We start from the raw sequence: 21,499 nt of genomic DNA on the forward strand, positions 1-21,499 counted from the left end.
AAAGAGAAAACACTATGCTTTTAGACTACACACTCGGTGCAAGGCAGAGAAAGACTAGAAATAACAGGATAGGGAAGCAACCAGTGTATGTACTCCAAGTTTTGGGTGTGACGCAAGCAAAAAAAAACAAAAAAAAACCATTTGGTTAGAGATAGGAATTGTTCATTGAAAAATAAGTTACTATTCTCATATTAGATACGAATAAGATCTCCACATAAAATTTTACAGTATAAAAAGAGATCAATTTAAGTCCCCAAGTGTCAACAATATGACAAGTTCCAGGTCCTTTGTTTTTAAGAGCAACAGCACAGCTCCCCAAAGCAATCAGACCATCCTTAGAAACAAAAAACTGTCTCAAATACAGCGCCTCTGAAATACTTCCTGCTAAAAAGATTTGGCTAACCATGTTCTTTATTTGAATGTGAGGAAATTGGTTCTTTTCGCATATCCCAACAATGATAGTTTAAAGTGTGAAAAGGAGACTGCTGGCAATTCCAAGACACATCTTTCAAAGAAAGAGGGAGGGAGACAGAAAACTGAAGAGAATGATGTGATGACAAAAGGAGAATTGATAGGGAGCAGATTAAAGAAGGCATCTTCAGTGTGGATTTCAGGCTGGCAGCCTTTGCCCTAGGGTGCCAAATGGAGAGGGTGTAGCTTCTATAATTATAGGACTGGACTTGCTGATAACATATAAAGTTGCATTTTCAGCTGCATATAAGCGACATATATAGGATTCCTAGAATAGAAACACACAGGCTCTTCATTTTTGTCTTGAAGGAAACCTTAGCTTGTTTACTCTCCACTCCAATATGAGAGTTCATCTGCTATCAAAAAAAGCCCACTACCATTTTAGGTATTTGAATAATTATATGCATATACAAACCAAGTTGTAAACTCCTAGGAGAAGAGCCTCTATGCAGCCACTGCTCTGCAGATCTCTGCTGGCTGAGACTGCCAGGTAACACCACATCAATTCTGGCAGAAACTGTAGGGTGAATCGTAGTAGTCGTTCCTCTCCACTGCGATAGAACTCAAAAAGCTGGTGGCAAACTGGCTCTAGCAGCTGGAATAATATAAAATGTGACTGTCAATAGAATAAAACCTGATCACAAGATATTGTCTCTTTCTGCTCAGTAAGTATGAGGCCAAAATGTTAATTTTTAAAGCAGAAGTAACTGAACTTCTAACACATTATACATTAATTTCATGTGTTATGAAGCGACTGATAGAGGCTGGTTGAATCTTCCCTATAACCGCCTTCACCCTGCAATCTGGCCCACTGAATAAGACAGAAGATTATATTTTTACCTGCAGGAGAATTCCAGTGGCTCCTTTCCTTCCTCCTTTGTTCCTCTCCAATCCCATAAGGGGGTTGGATGAAGGAGGACCTTGGTGAATATTTCCTATTCATCAGTGAGTAGTAGTAGTAGCACAATGGGTAAAAACTTTCAAAACAATAGAAACCTAAGTATGAATACAGTACAGAATTCTCACTGAGTCAGCATATACAACTTTACTGCATAATCTAAGGAAAAGACTACAAAAAATTTCCTCCCCTATCCCCAAAATGATTAAAATTAGCACCATATGAAACAGATAGGGACTAAATTTTAAGAGGGCTGAGTCCTACACACAAAAAGTAAAAGATTCTGAATCTCTTATCTACGAGTAATGAGAGAAGAGGCTCTTCTCCTGGCTATAAAATAAAGATGCCTATCCATCCTAAAGGAAACTGATTAGAAAATAGGTCCCTGATGCACCAAAATTAGCAGGCTTTGCACTACTGAGACTCTCCATGCAATTTATAACTCATTTTAACCAATTCCAGTTAGTACTTTTAACTAAAACATGACAATTGCCATGATCACATTTGAGCAAGTTACTCATTCCTTAACTCTTGTAGGATAGAACAACCCCTGAGCAAATACTGCTGAGTTACTGAGCACCCACATACTTGGAGCATTAGTGTTTTCCCGGTCTCGTGGGACCTTGTCTTTGGTGTATCTTACTGCAACAGAATGAACAATACACAATTCTATACACAATGCACAATAGTATATTAAAACTACACTACACATGCACAACCCAACAGTCTAGGATTTAGATAGCCATGTGTTAAGGAAGTGTAGAGCTCAAGTTGTTACACATTCTAGTCCTCCTTGTCCGGTGGTGTAAATTCTGTCTGTAAGTTACTTGACAACTTTTTACTGCATATGATACTATTCCACTTTCTATCTTCAGAACATGGTCTCATGGGGAAAGGTCATCTGCCACAGAAAGGAGATTTTTGCACAGTTACTTCCATGGGCTAAGACCAGAACAAAAGTAGTGAGTGTTAATTAGCTGCATGTTTCCTATACCACCATTCCATTCAGTGTTGAAACTGTTTGCCATATCAAGCATCACTTCTGCAATCTTCAATATTTAAATCAAAGATACGTTTCCATATCCAGAAGCTGGCAATTATAGCAGGTTTCATTTTTCAGTGAATACATAACACAGTATGCAAGCTTCATGGCAGGATCAATTCCTTTAATGGCACTGAATTTCCAATCCTCCATTTTTAAAAAGAGATCCACTGCAGAGCACAAAATAACTACTGAAGATGAAAGAATGAATTTACTCAAATTATGCAATGCACAAAAAAACTGCAACATACCGCAGTTTTGTTTTACAGGATGAGATTTCCAAAAGCTTAAGGGAGTTAGGCATCCAATCCCCACTGAAAGTCAATAGAAGCAAAGTACCTAATTCCCATGGGTGATTTTGAAAACCTCACCACTCATAATAGTTTGACTGATTAATTCCAATGCACAAAAATGGAAGTTTATTGGGTTTTCTGTTGGAACGAAGGAATCTCACTACTGATAATAACCAGGTAACTAAACCATATAATATTCTGAAATTATTATTAATATGCTGGGCTCTTGGGAAAATGTTGAATATGGAGACTGTGATGCTGGTAGACCAGGTGACAGCTCTAACCTAGGTTAGCCCAAAAATGACAGTCAGTGCTGACAGATTACTGCATCTGTCACCTTTTGGAACCACAGACTGTAACTCCTGTGTTGCCTGCTTTAACCTGTAAATAAGTCTCTCATTCCTAGTTAATAAATCATTAGTTTACTATAGGATTGGCTGCAAGCATTGTCTTTGGTGTGAGATCGGAGGTACAAACTGACCTGGGATAAGTGACTGGTCTCTTGGGACTGGAAGCAACCTGAATATTTTGTGATTTTGGGAGTATAGCAACTCTTTATCACCGAGTCCAGCTTGCCTGGGTTGCAATATAGACTGGACTGACTGTGACTCCGTAGTAGAATGGTCAGAGTGCTTCAGGAATTCACATTTGTTACGTTCTATAAACAGATTTCACCAACTCAGCACCATCAGTTTGGGGTATCTGCCCTACTTTATGACAATCCCTGAGGTTGGCACTCAACATTGTGAACCACTCCAGATACTGTGGAAGAGACCTTCTATTAACATTGTTGCACACAACTCAAAACTGAAAATGTTCATCTGATTGACTCTCAGAAATGGATTCCAAGTCATCTAACTTCCGATTCTATACCATATTTGGCCACTACTGCAGCTTTGCTGGCATTCATTCACACACAAAAATACAAAAGTTATAACCCTAGAAAATGACGGGACCAAAATAATGCTGGGTATGAGACAGAGTGGTATTAGATTTCTATTGAGAAAGTAAATTCATCAGTAAAGTCACCACTGCATTACACACAAAGTAAGTCTTACAAACTCTGTCTCATCATAAGTCAGCTGCCTAAGTATTATTGAACATGTTTTTAACTCCGTCAAATACTGTGATAGAGATTCAGGGTTACTGTAACTGTAATATGTGTAAACTGTGTACAGTCCATTGAAAATTACTTCTGATTCTACCACTTAATTTCCATGTGATCTTCCTACTTTATAACATCAGTGTGCTTGTAGAAGAGACTGTTGAGGAACCAGGCAGTATTTCTCTCCTCATTGAGCTATAGCCAAGGAAGAGGACACCACTGGACACGGAATACAAATCACCTCTGGTACAGATGATCTGTCAGAATCTAGAGTAAGGTGAGCACCATCAGATATTAGAAAATGAGGCCAAATTTCCAATCAATTTGAAAGCAGAATATTTATCTGAAGTTCCTGGGAACCTTGTCTTCTTCTCCAGCACATTAGTCCTCGGTAAACCCCATTGTGTTAGGTGAATAATGGAGGAAAAAAGAACTTATCTTACAGTAACTGTGGTTGAAGATGTTCTGTAACACATGGATCCCACTCTGTGCACATTCACCCCATGCACAGGAGATCGGAGTTTATTTAGCTAGCAGTATCTGTTGGGGGTGGGTATGCTCCCTACGTGACCTCATGCTATCCCTCCCAAGGGCATAAATGCCAGAGCATTCAACTGCAAGTCATTTCCTTTGCTACCCAGAATCCCAATAAGATTCAAGAGCTGCAGGGAAAGATAGTGGGTATGGGATCCATGTATACAGAACAAAGAATCATGGTTACCGAAATGTAAGTAACAGTTCTCTGAGTATCTGTACATGTGGATCCCATCTTGGCGATTACCCAGCAATTAACTCCTCCAGGAGGTGGCAGCTAGGAGCTCATATAAACAATGACAGGCGTACTAGAACTACTGAACAACTACTTAACAATCAAGAGACAATACAGTATCTAAGAAAACACTGAGGTTTTTTCAATGCACTGCCACAGGCAGTAAGAAAGAACTCTGTGACAGTTGAGGACGCTCCACTCTTTATACCAGGGGTCGGCAACCTTTCAGAAGTGGTGTGTCGAGTCTTAATTTATTCACTCTAATTTAAGGTTTTGTGTGCCAGTAACACATTTTAACGTTTTTAGAAGGTCTCTTTCTGTAAATCTATAATATATAACTAAACTATGGTGGTATGTAAAGTAAATAAGGTTTTTAAAATGTTTAAGAAGCTTCATTTAAAATTAAATTAAAATGCAGAAGCCCCTGGACTGGTGGCCAGGACCCAATCAGTGTGAGTGCCACTGAAAATCAGCTCACGTGCCGCCTTTGGCACGCATGCCTTAGGTTGCCTACCCCTGCTTTATACCCTCGGGAGGGATAGCATGATGGTATACAGGGATGTTTGACTGGCTCAAAGAACCACAGAGTGCTAAAATTTTAATGTTACATGAACCACAAAGATGTTTGTGTCTCACAGCATAGAGCCAAGAAATTGCCATATTGGTATGCAAGTTGCCTGGAAGCACATACACACTTAAACACAGTCTCTCTTGCCTCAAGGAACTGCTTTGCATTAGAGCAGCCCTAAAAACACCAATTGCAAGCTAGACTAAGATGCAAGTTCAACAACCAGAACAAAAGGGTCAAGGTGAGCTGATACCTCATTCCAAATTATATCCAGGGACATGGCTAAAGACTTCTCCAACTCCCAAGGATGTGTTTGTGACACTGTCTTTCCTTGTGTCACTATCAACTACAAGCATATTATTTTTTAGGATTCAGGACTCCTAATTCCCTCTGGCCATTAGTTTCTTTCAAGAAGTCCAATGAGGAGTTTCCTTCCGAATTACAAGCTGCTTGAGATCTTCATTCTTATTGAAGAGTCCTTTTCTTTTACCCCACTCCTACTGAGTACCACATATTAATCCACTTTTATAGTAACACGATAAACTATAATTTTAGAGATTGTTATGCACTTGAGTGCAAGCTCAATATTCAAAAGCTTTGGTAATTGAAACTTAAGGTCATATTTTAAAAAGTAAATCAACCAGAAGGAAGCTGCACAATCCTGAATGTAAACAAACGCTTCCAATACATATTTTTACTTTTTGTTTAAGTCAATCACTGATGTTCTCACCTAAATTAAAAACTATGGAAACACCACAGCCAGTCACAGGCTTTAATATTCAACTGACTTTGAAATTATACAATTTGCCAATTCACTTTTTAATCCTATGACTGAGTCCTGAAGCACAGAAATGTGAACTATAAGACTTTATATGGTCTGTGAGTAGTGAGACTGAAAAACTAATTGCATGGTATTACATCACTGCCAAAAGACGGTTACTCACCTTTGTAACTGTTGTTCTTCGAGATGTGTCGCTCATATCCATTCCAATTAGGTGTGCGCGCGCCGCGTGCACGTTCGTCGGAGACTTTTTACCCTAGCAACACTCGGTGGGCCAGCAGGTCGCCCCCTGGAGTGGCGCCGGTATGGCACCTGATATATACCCCTGCTGGCCCGCCCGCTCCTCAGTTCCTTCTTGCCGGCTACTCCGACAGTGGGGAAGGAGGGTGGGTGTGGAATGGATATGAGCAACACATCTCGAAGAACAACAGTTACAAAGGTGAGTAACCGTCTTTTCTTCTTCGAGTGCTTGCTCATATCCATTCCAATTAGGTGATTCCCAAGTCTTACCTAGGCGGTGGGGTCGGAGTGAGACGTTGCGGACTGTAAAACCGCTACGCCAAAAGCGGCATCGTCTCTAGCTTGCTGTACCAGCGCATAGTGTGATGCAAAGGTGTGTTCAGAAGACCATGTGGCCACACGGCAGATTTCTTGTATGGGGACATGAGCCAAAAACGCGGCCAAGGAAGCCTGAGCCCTGGTAGAATGGGCGGTAAGGGGTCCCATTGGCACACTGGCCAAGTCGTAACATGTCCTGATGCAGGACATGACCCAGGATGCGATACGCTGGGAGGAGATTGCCATGCCTCTCATGCGTTCCGCTACTGCCACAAACAATTGTGGTGAACGCCGGAAGGGTTTAGTTCTCTCAATGTAGAACACGAGAGCCCTTCAGACATCCAAGGAGTGGAGCTGTTGCTCTCTTCGGGATGAATGCGGCTTTGGGTAAAAGACTGGCAGGAAGACGTCTTGGTTAATATGGAAGGCGGAGACGACCTTAGGGAGGAACGCCGGGTGCGGTCGCAGCTGTACCTTGTCCTTATGGAACACCGTATATGGAGGGTCCACGGTCAGAGCCCGAAGCTCCAAGACTCGCCGGGCCGACGTAATAGCGACTAGGAAGGCCACCTTCCAGGATAGGTACAGCAGCAAGCATGTGGCTAAGGCTTCGAAGGGGGGCGCCATTAGCCTGGTTAGAACCAGGTTCAGGTCCCAAGTAGGGGTAGGCCGTTTGACCTGAGGGTAGAGTCGCTCCAGACCCTTGATAAATCTTGACACCATTGGGTGAGAAAATACGGACTTGCCAGCCTCGCCTGGGTGGAAGGTGGATATAGCTGCGAGGTGGACGCGTAGAGAGGAGATCGCCAAGCCCTGCTGCTTGAGAGACCACACGTAGTCCATGATGGTGGGGACTGGCACGGCGAGTGGGTCGTGGCCGTGCTGACTGCACCAGCAGCAGAAGTGTTTCCACTTCGCTAGGTAGGTTGAACACGTGGAAGGCTTCCTGCTGCCCAACAACACTTGTTGTACTGCATCAGAACAGCGCAACTCGGACTGGCTTAACCAGCCAGGAGCCATGCAGACAGATGGAGGGACTGTAGATCCGGATGGCGCATCCTGCCGAAGTCCTGCGTGATCAGGTCCGGCCAAAGAGGTAGGGCAATCGGATTCGCCAGGGACAGATCGAGCGGCATGGTGTACCAAGGCTGCCGCGGCCATGCCGGAGCGATCAGGATGAGGCGGGCCTTGTCTCTCCGGACCTTGATCAGGACTCGATGGACGAGAGGGAAGGGTGGAAAGGCGTGGCAAAGACGACCCGTCCACGGTATGAGGAACGCGTCCGACAGGGAGCCCGGGGAGCGACCTTGTAGGGAGCAGAACACCTGGCATTTCCTGTTCGATCTGGAGGCGAACAGGTCTATCTGGGGAAACCCCCACCTCTGGAAAATGACATAGAGGACGTCCGGACAGATGGTCCATTCGTGGAACAGAAAGGATCTGCTCAGGTGATCCGCAAGGGTGTTCCGCACTCCCGGGAGAAAGGAGGCCACTAGATGAATAGAGTGGGCTATGCAAAAGTCCCACAGACGTATTGCTTCCTGACACAGCAGGGAGGACCGGGTCCCGCCCTGATTGTTGATGTAATACATGGCCGTTGTGTTGTCCGTGAATACCACAACACAACGGCCGTGCAAATGGCGTTGGAATGTCTGACATGCTAGGCGAACGGCCCGTAGCTCCCGCATATTGATGTGAAGAGTCAACTCTCTCTGCGACCACAGACCCTGTGTACGCAGGGTCCCCAGGTGCGCACCCCAGCCCAGCGATGATGCGTCCATTGTTAGGCACACTGAGGGCTGTGAGGCGTGAAACGGTAGGCCCGCACACACTTGGGAGGGCGTTGTCCACCAGCCTAGGGAGCCTAGAACATTTGGTGGAATTGTTACAATTGTGTCTATGGCATCCCTGCCTGGTCGATAGACCGACGCGAGCCAGGTCTGCAGCGGGCGCATGCGGAGTCTTGCATGTCTGGTGACGAAGGTGCATGCGGCCATGTGCCCCAGGAGAGCGAGGCACGTTCAAGCAGATGTGGTCGGGAAGGCCCGCAGGCTTGTGACCATGGACACTATGGCTTGGAATCGGTGCCGGGGGAGGCTGGCCGTCGCGAGGTTGGAGTCCAGCACTGCCCCTATAAATTCTATGCTCCGCGTAGGCACCAGAGTGGACTTGTCCGGATTGATGGTCAGACCTAGGCTCGTAAACAGCTCCGTGATGATGGTGATGTGCCCAGTCACCTGCGCTTCCGATGTGCCTCGAATGAGCCAGTCGTCGAGGTAAGGGAAGACATGGATACGACGACATCGCAGGGCAGCCACAACGACCGCCATACACTTGGTGAATACCCGGGGGGCCGAGGAGAGCCCAAAGGGGAGGACCGTGAACTGGTAGTGGTCCTGATTCACCACAGAGCGGAGATACCGTCTGTGCTGGGGGGAGATCGCAATGTGGAAGTACGCATCCTTCATGTCGAGAGCACCGTACCAATCTCCGGGATCCAGGGAAGGGATGATGGTTCCTAAGGTTACCATGCGGAACTTGAACTTTTTGATGAATTTGTTCAGGCCTCGCAGGTCCAGGATGGGTCGCAGGCCCCCTTTTGACTTGGGAATTAAGAAGTACCGGGAATAAAACCCCTTGCCCCTTAGCTCCCTTGGCACCTCCTCTATAGCCCCAATGGACAGGAGCTTGCGAACCTCCTGGACGATAAGTTGCTCGTGAGAGGGGTCCCTGAAGAGGGACGAGGAGGGAGGATGGGAGGGGGGTGGAGAAACAAACTGAAGATGGTAACCAAACTGCACCGTGCTCAGGACCCAACGATCCGAAGTCAGCTGGGACCATGACGGTAGGAAGTGGCGGAGGCAGTTGAGGAAATGAAGTGGATCCAGAGGGGGGATTGGTAAGCTGCTCTCGGGTGCACCTTCAAAAGTTCGCCTTGGGTCCCTGCGGTGGCTTTTCGGACCCGGAAGTGTTACCCCTTTGAGGACCTGACTGCCGTCTACGGTTTGGCCGGCCTCGCCTCCGGTTGAAATCTTGGCCGGGGCGAGGCGAGGGGTAAGTGCGCTGATGGTAGGGGCGGAATGGCCTTCTCTGAGTCTGGGGCATGTGCATTCCCAGTGAACGCATGATGACCCGGTTATCCTTCAAGCTCTGTAGCCTGGGATCCGTCTTTTCAGAGAAGAGGCCCTGCCCGTCGAATGGCAGGTCCTGGATCGTGTATTGTAGCTCCGGCGGTAGCCCGGAAGACTGCAGCCACGATATACAGCGAATGGCTACGCCCGACGCCAGAGTCCTCGCCGCTGAATCTGCGGCATCTAAGGACACCTGTAGCGAGGTCCTGGCGACCCTCCTGCCCTCTTCCAGGAGAGATGAAAATTCCTGGCGTGAGTCCTGGGGGAGCAGCTCTGTAAATTTGCCGACAGCCTCCCAGGTGTTGTGGCTGTAACGGCTCAGGAGGGCCTGCTGGTTCGCCACACGGAGCTGAAGGCCTCCAGCAGAATAAATTTTACAGCCCAGCAAGTCCATGCGTCTGGCTTCCCTGGATTTTGGTGCAGGAGCCTGTTGGCCATGGCGTTCCCGCTTGTTGACTGATTGTACCACCAAGGAGCAGGGAGCGGGGTGTATGAAGAGGTACTCATATGCCTTGGATGGTACCATATACTTCCTTTCCACGCCGCGGGCAGTGGGTGGAATGGAGGCCGGAGACTGCCAGATGGTGTCCGCCTTCGCCTGGATGGACTTAATGAAGGGGAGGGCTACCCTGGTCGGTGCCTCCGCCGAGAGGATGCTTACTACCGGGTCCTCTACTTCCGGGACTTCCTCTACAGGAAGGTTTATGTTCTGGGCAACTCGCCTCAGCAGGTCCTGATGCGCCCGGATATCAATCGGCGGGGGCCCTAATGAAGATGTGCCCGCTACTGCCTCATCCGGGGACGAGGATGAAGACACCCCAGGGAGGAGTGGTTCTTGCACGGAAGCCTCGTCCAGACGGGCCTCCATTTCCCGGGCATCCTGCTGCACCAGGGGTTCCGTGGGGTCTTCCTCCATACCTGAGGGGGGGGGGCCGACTGTGGCCTCTGGTGCACGACGCTCCGATGGATTGGAGCGAGCTTGTCCCGAAGATTCGTCCTGGGCTTGGTGGTACGCCCAGGGCGTCCAAAAGGACCACTGAGGTGGACCCTGGTCCGTGCGGGCGTGAACATCCGAACCCCCGTAAGAGGCGCTGTCCACATGGGAAGAAGCGGACGAGTGCCTCGAAGGCCATGGAGGAGCCGTCGATGACTGTGGCAGGCCCCTGCGCATCCCGACGTCGCTGCGCGGTGCCGGTGAACGGTACCGGGAGTCATGGCGGTACTGCGATCTAGACCGGGACCTGCTACCAGCTCGGTGCCGGGAGGTCGACCGGTGCCGTCCACTGCCGTGCCGGGACCGGCTGCGGTAGGAACGTCAGTGCCGTGATCTAAACCGGTGCCGAGAGTAGTACGACGGCGACCGGGATCTTGAACGGTGCCGCAAGTATGACCGGTGCCGCAGGTAGCGGTCCCGGGACTGCGAGCGGCGTCTAGATCTCGAGCGGCAACGCTGGGAGTGGTCCCTCGATTTGGAGCGGGACCGATGCCCGGTAGTACCTGGTGAATGCGGCCGTACCATGGCGGGCTTGCCCATCGGTTGGATAACCTGCACCAGCGGTGCCGGGGGTTGGGGCAGCTCGGGCTCTGTCAGTGCGATGAGGTCACGTGCCGCTGAGAAGGCCTCCGGCGTGGAGGGCGCGACAAGCTCGACCCCTGTCCTCACTGGGGAGCTGAAAGGCACCGGACTCAACGGTCTCTGAGGGGCCAGAGTCGACGGTGCGACGACGCTCGGTGCCGCGGCGGATGACGGTGCCGGGCGGTCAGGTTTTGAGGCACGCTCTGACTGTGGTGCAGATCCGACACTTATCCACAAGGTGGGACTTGCCTAGGCACCTCAGGCAGGAGTCATGCGGATCTCCTGTTGGCATCGGCCGATGACAGGCCGCACAAGGCTTAAAGCCAGGTGAACCAGGCATGGGCCCCGGCACAGCGGGGAGGAAAAAGGGGCGAACCCCCGATCCTCAGTATAACTATTTACAACTACACTAAATTAACTTTATAACTACAACTATTGCTATAATAACTGAACTATATACACTAAACTGCAGAAGAGTGAAACGCTAGGGAGGTGGAGAACGGCTAGCCGTGCTCCACAGTTCCAACGACCGACACGGGCGGTAAGAAGGAACTGAGGAGCGGGCGGGCCAGCAGGGGTATATATCAGGCGCCATACCGGCGCCACTCCAGGGGGCAACCTGCTGGCCCACCGAGTGTTGCTAGGGTAAAAATTCTCCGACGAACGTGCACACGGCGCGCGCACACCTAATTGGAATGGATATGAGCAAGCACTCGAAGAAGAAAGAATGGATCATACCCATATCTTAACATTTTATTATGAGAGAACAGAGTCCTACTCAGATTCTAATCATAACTATTTGTATCATAAATAGTATTTGAACCACAAATGTGGCATGTGTGTGTGCACACATGTGTAAGTACGTGTTTTCATCCATGCATTCGAGGTCTGCTGCCACACCAAACTAAAATCTTACAGATATGTGCACCTACCTCGCTCTGTGGCTCCCGGATAACTTTGTATAAAGATGAAACCAGAGAACTCTTGTCTTTCAAATTTGTAGCATAGTTAGAGATAGAAGCTTCTGGAAGGGTCTGAAATCAAACAAAAATATTTTTTTCTTTTAGATCATAACTGCAATATTTTATTGCCTGTACATCGAAAGAAAGCCATTTTATTATGTCAGCTGGCTTTTCTGTTTTTACAACATCCTTTCAACTGCAATAGAATCCATTCACTGGTGTTTACTTTAGGAGACAATATGTTCCATGTACAGAAACAACATTTCTATATAATCTTTACAGTTTAATAAAATCCCAGTATTTAAGACAAACTGCTGGAAGGCAAGTTATTAAAAGTTACATTTTACCATTCCACAGCTTTGTACAGAATTTAATTGAATTGGGTGGAAAATACAGCTAAAGGGCCACAATTTCGTCACATGTTTACCCATCCTGAACAATGTCTAAAAAGAATAATCGGTTTAAAAGAGCAACAGGAACTGCAACTTTGAGATTGGGATAAGCATACAATCAGGTGTGGTTTTTTGTTTTTGTTTTTTTGTCTGCAATCAGCTATGGGTCCTCTGTTCTGGAGAATCAGAATATCTACAGCCATATGGAAGCTACAGGGTGCTCTGCCTTTTTTTCGGCGGGGGGGGGGGGTGGTGTACCAAATATGGGTCATTTGAGCATGCATTTCACCCTCTTTCAGCACCAACCAGAGTTCTGACTGGCAAAGCTTACAAAGGTCTCTATTAGGTTTTCAATAGTTTACTAACTTTTTCTGATAGAGATGTTACACTTAAACTCCTCATTCCTAGCTCTCATATAGTGCTTTTCATCCACAAAGCTCAAAGTCCTTCACAAAGGATGCAATCATAATCCTCATTTTACAGATGTGGAAACAGGTACAGAAATGATGTGATTTGTCCAAGGTTACCCAGCAGGCAACAGAAAGAACCAGGAATAGAACTCAAATCTACCAAGTCCTAGTCTATTTCTCTGCCCATTAGGCAATAATGCCTCTCTAAACTGCAAAATAAGGAGTGTTGTTATAGAAAAAGACATTACAAATAAGACCAAAACTATATCTATATCTGAAACCATTTCTGGAAAAATACAGAAAAGCCAAGATTTTCAAAAATAGAAGTCTAAAGCTGCTCTTCTAAAAGACATATTTAGGCACCTAAATGAATGGCCTGCTTTTCCAAAAGCAATGGATCTCCCAGAACCTTACATTTGATGCTCAGTACTTTTCAAAAATAAGGCCTCTAATTTAGGTGCCTAAATTTGGCTTTTAGGAGACTAGCTTTAGATTCGTGAAGATCTTGTAGTTGGAATATTACAAATTATACGATAAATGGACTGTTGAGAAGATTCAAGCAAGATATTTCATTTATGTACAGGGCGCCAATTCTCCAGAAGTGATGTGTCCAAATCAAGTGAATCTACACCACCCATAAAAATAAGTCTTCAAACCTAGTTTCTTCCCTCCACTTCTCCTTTCAATGGAAAATTGCAACAACTATCTTGGTTTGAGGCATTATTCTAGGAATTACTAGAAAGTAGCAGTTAACAATCAAGGATGTTGTGTATTTAATGCCTTGGATTTGTTGGATACAAAATCTCAGTGAAATGAGGCCTGAATACTAATCTACGTTGCTCCATAGTGCAGTAAAACATGATATTTCTGAACAGTAAGTACATAGCAGGGTTCAACTCCCCACTAGAAATATGCATATATTCAGGACAACTGAGGGACTTGCATTTTCTCCATAATACATAATATATACATAGTCTCATGGCAGGTGGTGGGAATAGTTGTGAATTTTCTGGACTACATCTGGAAGAGTGCGTCTCCAGGCCATTACTTCACCCAGACCAGAAGATCAGATTTGGTCTACTCTGAAAAGATAAGTAGATGCCAACTGTAGGGTTTTGGTTTTGATAGATTTGTATAACAAAGGTCACCATAAAAATGTCAACAACTATTTCCTGATCCCCTTTCTTTGGGCTCTCCATGAGACTAGGGTCCTGAAAGCAAGTCAGAGTACCTCTTAGCATGGTGATGCCATTTAGTTACCCCACTGAAGCTGCAGCTTTTGTGGTACACCTCTACCTCAATATAATGCTGTTCTCAGGAGCCAAAAAATTTTACCACGTTATAGGTGAAACTGCGTTATATCCAACTTGCTTTGATCCACCTGAGTGCACAGCCCGGCTCCCCGGAGCACTGCTTTACCGCGTTAAATCCAAATTTGTGTGATATAGGGTCACGTTATATCGAGGTAGAGGTGTAACTGTGACATTGGTCCTGGGTCATGTTGCACCACCTCATCAGAATAATTGGACTCATTTACTATTTTCAATTTATCATGTGTTCCCTGCATCTGTTTACTACCTGAAACTTAACAGCAATACTTTACAGCCTGGTGGCATGTTACAAGGGGTTTGCCCTGAAGTTCTGACTACAGGAATTCTGATGTCTTCCCAGAAGGTACGTCCAGACTACCCGCCGTACTGGCGGGTAGCGATCGATTTTTTGGGGATCGATATATCGCGTCTTATCTAGACGCGATATATCGATCCCCGAAAACGCTCCCGTCGACTCCGGAACTCCACCGGAGCGAGTGGCGGTAGTGGAGTCGACGGGGGAGCCGCGGACGTCGATCCCGCGTGATGAGGACTAGCTGAAGTTGCGTATCTTAGAGCGATACCCCCCCCCAGTGTAAACCATCCCTGATGTGCGCACACAGCTTACCCATTTGCTGGAGTACCGGCTGAACAACGGTCTGCATGTGGTGCTCTCAGATGGGAGTGCTAAAATGGCAGCTCTTTGGTTAGTCATTGAGGCTGCTTTTACAACCGCTGGAGGCAAAGCTGATGAGGAAATAGTTGGTTTTAAGGGAATCCCATGGCTGCCATTGTTCCCTTCAAAGGCATATTCTCCATAGTAAGGTCAGGTAGGGACAGTGAAAATATATGTAGGGAAGAAACTTTCAGAAAAACAGCACAAGAGGAAATTGCTGCTCCCCTCAAATACAGCACTGGGTCTGACACAAGACACTGCAGTGTGCCAACAGGTAGAGCGGGAAACAGCAAAGGGATGGAGAGAAGTTAGCAGCTGCCTCTAAATCAGTGATTTGAGCAAAAAAACAAAAACAAAAAGAAAAACCTGAACGTCACCCCAGAATAAGACCACAAATATGAGAAGAGGATAATACTTGTTAAGTAAGTAAGGTTATCTTGCTAACACACAGCATTAAAATCTATAGCTAAAACCTTAAGTCAATCTTTGGGAGTTACTTTACATTTCAAACAGTAAGTGCTGTTGGTACACTCAAGAAGATGGGTAAATTAAAATAAAATGCCAGGTATGGTAAGAACTTGATAAAAAATATACCATTTTGGTGTAACACGAAAGCCTAAAGCTCTTCAGCTAAGAGTATTTAGTTGGTACACTAACATTTAAAGGATTTGTTTTTAATCAGATTTCATCTATTTTATCTTACTGCTTTGAAAGTTTATTCCTTTATCCAAGCATGAATTTCATTGGGCTGTCATGTGCCAAACATAGCATACAGTCCTGAATATGGCAAGAAAGGAAATTCAAGTCATACAGACTGAAATTCAACTGTCTTAAATTTATCTTGGGGTTTTCTATAGCACCCATTTCAGCAGCAAGCAAGAGCTTATCAGGTACTATTACTACTGAATAATACAATGCTTAAAAACTAAGTTTATTTCTAATTATCACACAATATATTACCTTGAACTCTGATAACCACTCCTCCACAACTCCTGTGTCCACAGCCAACATCTTTCCACATCTGATCTGAAACCTTCAACCTTAAATACCTGAAGAAGAGACAAATGCTTGTTAAAAAGTGACAATTTAGGCATAGCATAAATCATTAAGTTGTTATTGCATTATTGAACATTTACTCAGCTACCACAATTATAGAAGTGTTAATCTGTTATCTCACTTTTTTAGCTCACTAACCTACCATATGTCAACATCAGCCCCAATATTTTTTACTCTGCCTCACAGATGCCAACTGCTGGACACAAAATGGGAATATTCACCAGCACCAGTTTACTGGATTCCAAAAGATTATGCACTGAGACGGGAAGTTTAATGAGTAATGACCATGGTCGATAAAAATCATTAAAAATGGATTTCAGATTTAAATCAGATATTTATTGCTTGAAGATTATATACTCCATTCTTTGGACTACTGTAAATAGATATGAAATGAAACTTTAAAACTTTAAAGTATAAAGCTATTTTCCTAACAACATTTAGGTTTACAGGGAAAAAAAAAGAAGGGGAGATTGGTTTAAATTTGTACATTATTCTTGTTTTGGATTTGTTCAAAGTCAGGACCTACACTAAGAATAATCTTTTCAAGGTTGTCTGGTTGACAGAGGTCCAAATTAATTTACTCTTCAAGGTGATAACTATAGCACAAAGAAATTTTATTCAGCGAGGCTCTTTCTACAGGATCTGGGCTGAGAAAACAAAAAAGGTTTTGCAAAGATCTGTAGAAGCACATTCTATTTGCACAACTATGTGCAAATAAATATACGTGAGAAGGCTGGTACCAGATCTCTTAAATTAATAACCCAAAGGACATAAAACCATTATCTTTAGGTAACTAAGACTTACCCTAATGGAGGTCACCCATGAGAAAAATGAAGATTTGATAGATATTTGAAGCCAATTTTGGCAAAGGCCTGCATAACAACGTGAACAAGTTTCCTAAAACCTTAGAAACCATTATAATCAGAGTACATAAGACAGATATCAGAGGGGTAGTCATGTTAGTCACTCACGAAAGCTTATGCTCCAATACATCTGTTAGTCTATAAGGCGCCACCAGACTCTTTGTTGCTTTTTATAAGACAGATAGGAATTAGTTGAATTTCTAAGAGCATTCATGTTGTTGGAGGTTCAGACTAGTTTCAGGCTGTAAATCCAAATCAGTGACTAAGAAAGTCATCAGGAATAAAGGAGATTGTTGAAAAACTGAGAACCTCTAGGCCTTTCAGTCTGCCATTTTTAATCCTAGAAAATAGTTGTCTGTGAAGCCAATATGGCATGACAGTATTACAGATGTTCTGTCTAGTCTTATTTTCTGAACTATTTTAGAAAATAAAGGAAACTAAATAATCACACATTAGTACAGTGATCTGTTTTCCACAGTCAGGAATGCTATTGTTGAGAGTGAGATACTTTACTTTCCAGTTCTAAACTACAAATTTAGCGAAAAAGTCATCTGGTGGAGAGATGATCATCCCATTTGTCTGCTGCCTGCACATAACAACTGAACCTGCTGATATATGCCTTGAGCCGAGTACCTTTTTTCCCGATAGACTGGTCCTACTTCTCCATGATGAAAAGATCCTGAAGACCTCGTTGCTCATATTCATGTTCTCTGTTACCCCCTGACAGTTTATGTACATTTTTGTTGTCCACGTGTCAGTATCATTGTTGAATACAAGATGCATTGAATTCAACCATATGGAGAGTTTTGTGAAGCAGTGTTTCAATGCTATTACTAAGTGCTTTGGAGTCTTAAGAATCTCACGTTATCACCAAGGATGAAGAGCTATGGAGTGCTACATTTCTCATTAAATCTATATATGCATAACACCAATAGAGTAGTATGGACAACAATTATTTTAAGGAGACCACCTGAGAGAGAGAAAAAAGGATTAAAACTTAGAATTTTAGGAATTAGAACAATGGGAGAATTACCAGATTATGTATCTCAAAATGACCTCCAAGATGGACAATACCAAGGATTTGCTCAGTAAATTAATAAAATGCTGATGCAGTTATTGGACTCTACAGAAAGAGAAATATTTTTAGAAGACATATTCATCAGAAGGGCATTCAATTAAAGAAAGATAAACGTAAAAGCCCAGATGGAAAAAGAGGACAATCAAAGTTACATAACCTTGGACAACACTATAGGAAGTGATATGCCAAATGACATATGAATAGACAATGTTTCCCATTAATTACAGGGCAATTTCCCTTAGGAGAAGATTTCTGACCCCCATTAAGGGCGGCACAAAGAATTTGGGAGAGAATCCAATTTGCCCTGACTCAGAAGAAGAGGCTGTTAGGTAATGACAGCAATAATCTTCTAAATCCACATCAGATTACAACATTCTGAAAGGGCATTACCTCAGGATTCCAAGGCTTTGAAGGAGCAGAGTGTTAGTAGCTGCAGAAATGGAGTTTTCTCTTTGAGGAGACTCCGGGCTGCTCTGGCCCACATGAAACACCTGAGAGGAGAAAAACTTTTTCCCTACAGATGCTAGCTATGTAGACAGTCTGCTGTGCTACTAAAGATAGCTGACAGAATGTGGTAGAGTGGTAAGCTAAGGCAGAACTCACTGATGGGTGCACAGATCCAGCACACAGGTTCAGGTTGCCCTGAAGGGAAGATCAACAGGTTCTAGTTATTAACAGGCCAAATCATCTGAAGTTTCCAGGAGATACAGAGTGTGAATTTCCTCTTACAAAGCTCTCTGTTGGATGTATAAACTTCACTAGCTAACAATAAATAACTCAAAGCTTGGGCCTAAATTACAATGTTCTTTTAAAATGTTTATTGAAAGTCATTTATTGAAAGTCTGGTAAATTTACATGTCTATTTCCTCTGTGGCTACAATCACATGGATACAACTGCAGGATATGAGCTATAGTAAATACTTGAAGTTCTACATGCCTTATAAGCAAAAGAAATATTAAGTGGATAAGAAATTATGTACTACATTAAAAGAGTAATTTATCAAACTGAGCAAATTCTTAACTATGAAAGTTGGCTTAAAAGCAATTATTCAGAACGGTAGGTATATTTTGAATAATATGGCAGAGCACTAGAAAGCATTTGAGAAGAAAAGGATGCTTTCAAGGTCAGCATACTTGATATTGATATTGTTATCAATATTCAGGAGCTACAGGAGTCTGGAAGTCCTGTAACTTATTAACGTAGCCTTCCAAGAGAAAGAAGTTTGAGAACTGTCTTGAGAATTCAATATAAGCTACGTGCTCTGCTCAGTTAATGCTTCAAAAGTCAAACCTCACTCTGATTAGAATCCATTCAATGAGAGTGTGTGGAGGTGGGGGTTAGGGAGGAGAGGCATTTCTTTGTGCCAGATCTATTTTAGTTAAAGAGATAAGGTGGGTGAGGTAATATCTTTTATTGGACCAGCTTGGTGACAGACACACACTTTTGAGCTTACACAGAACTCTTCCTCAGGCCTGGGAAATTTACCTCAGAATGTCACAGCTAAATACATGGTGGAACAGATTGTTTGGCATAAGTAATTAACACATATTTCAAGGGATCATTCAAGGTGAAGTGACCTTTTAAAACCCCTTCAGTCATAGGGAGAAAAGGGGGGGGGAGCAGCTGGGGACAGAGGTTGTTAGTGGGTTACTGATTGTCGTAATAAGTCATAAATCCAGTGTCTCTGCTCAGTCCATGATTTAGTGTCTAGCAAAGTTATGAATTTAAATTTCCCATCCTCATCTTTTGGAAGTGTTGAGTAGGTTTCCTTTGAGGATGAGGACTGGTAAGTCAGATATAGAGTAATCACTTTGTGAAAAGTGTTCACCCACAGGTGATGTAGTGTTTTTGTCTCATCATTTTTCTGTGTAAGTTAATTCAAGAGCGTAGCGACTATCTGGTTTCACCCATGTAGTTGCTATTGGGGTATTTAGTGCACTGAATGAGGCATGTGTACAACCCTTGGATCTTGAAAAGTGTGTTGAGGGGGATGTTGGTCATTGTAATTAGAGGTGGATTGATGCACAGGCCCATGGGGCCCATGCCAACTTGGGAGCACCACTAAGGAGCACCAGAACTTTTGAATAGAAGTGGGGGGGGGGTCACCAGTGCCAGAACTGTGGCTCTACCCACGCTCCTCTTCTTCCTCTCAGGGCCTTGCCCCCTAGCCAGGACAGAAGCTGGAGCTGGGCAATGGTAAGGCCACCCAGGAAGCCGGGGAAGGGTGAAAGAGGAGCCCCCAGCCTGTGTCCCCACCCTCCAGTACAGGTCACTGCCAGTGGGACCCAGGGGCAGGGGCTCTGATCCAGCCTCCTGCCCCCTCCCTGGGACCTGCAGATATACTCTGCAGGGAGAAGAGGCCCTACCCTGGCTGGGAGCCAGTGCAGGCAGTGAGGAGCTGGGCAGTGAGGAGCTCCGGCAAAGCTCCAGTTGCTATTGGCCCAGCCTCAGCACCCACCACACTCTGCCCAGGCTTGCTCAGTGTCTCGCCCAGCTCCTGCTGCCCCCACTGGGTCCCATTGCTGCTAGGCTGCCCCCGCTAGTCCCTCCTGCTCCCAGTCACAGGCTGCCCCCACCACTGCCTAGGCTTTGTGCCTGAGTCAGCAATCCTGTGCAGCACTGCTCCTCCTGTCACCTCTAGCCAGAGGCCTGCAGTTTGCGGGTGTGTGTGTGACGGGGAGGCAATGCCTCTGCCTCACCCTCAAATTATGCTCATGCTGCCACCATTATATATCTGCCCGAGGCTACCGCACCCAAGTTAAAAAGTGGGCGGCCATGCCACCTCCACCCCCGACTCTGGTGTTCCTAGGCCCCCAGTGTGTGGGGGATCCAAATGTTTTGTGCCCATAGCCCCAGTAAATATTAATCCACCTCTGATTGTAGTATGTGTCAGCAGGTTTTGCAACTATTGTTCTGGCAAGGTCTGTTTAAGTTTACTAGAAGAAAAACAAGAACCACACCAACTCTTCAAAATTCTTTGCGACTTCTATTATTGAACATTATATGCAGTTGTAATTCTTACATTTTTCATCCTGATCCTTGACTCCCATCAAGCAGCACATTTTCACAGCTGAGGAGCAGCTTTCAGCCAGCCTTGCACTGCCCCAAATCCTGGGGTCACTCTTCCAGTCCGCAGACCCTTCTAATTTTTGATGGCTGTCAACAACCCCAATGAGCCAACCCAGTTATGCCAATTGCAAGGACAGGTGTGATGTTGCACTCCATATGATTTCATGAAGATATGCTAAGGAGTGTGAATATAATATAACTGGAATATGCTTCATGCAAAAGGTCTCTTGTAAGGTATCATTACAAAGTTTATAATCTAATGAGTGTGGTCATCCTATTTGTATAAATGTATCATTCTTGTATCTGAAACTAGAAGTATGAAATATAACTGAGGTCCTATTGTAATTATGCAAAGTGTGGGCCATTAATGGCAGCCTGGAATTTTGATGGCTCCCATTAACCAGGACAACTGGCTGTAGATGGATCTGTTTACTTGCAAGCTTTCCTGTGAGTCAGGCCAGTAAGAATGAAGGTTTGGGATCTCACAGGA

General features: G+C 44.9%; 1 protein-coding gene across 9 annotated transcripts in view; it reads right to left on the bottom strand.

Moving 5' to 3' along the window:
• Positions 1–21,499, bottom strand: part of FAM126A (family with sequence similarity 126 member A) — a 97,557-nt gene that overhangs the window by 42,508 nt on the left and 33,550 nt on the right. For 5 of the 9 annotated variants that reach the window (XM_030550762.1, XM_030550761.1, XM_030550756.1 and 2 more), the window contains 3 exons: positions 15,903–15,991; positions 12,125–12,226; positions 887–1,066 (listed from right to left, as the gene is read on the bottom strand). In XM_030550762.1, coding sequence (XP_030406622.1) covers positions 887–1,066; positions 12,125–12,226; positions 15,903–15,953 — 333 coding nt within the window. In that variant the 5' untranslated portion in view covers positions 15,954–15,991. Of the gene's footprint in view, positions 1–886; positions 1,067–12,124; positions 12,227–15,902; positions 15,992–17,494; positions 17,516–17,894; positions 17,985–18,329; positions 18,380–21,499 lie in introns of those variants that run through there. The other 4 variants (XM_030550759.1, XM_030550755.1, XM_030550758.1 and 1 more) reach the window with 3 other exon arrangements.

This window comes from Gopherus evgoodei, chromosome 2 (genome assembly GCF_007399415.2).
Source record: "Gopherus evgoodei ecotype Sinaloan lineage chromosome 2, rGopEvg1_v1.p, whole genome shotgun sequence".
Lineage (NCBI taxonomy): Eukaryota > Metazoa > Chordata > Testudines > Testudinidae > Gopherus > Gopherus evgoodei.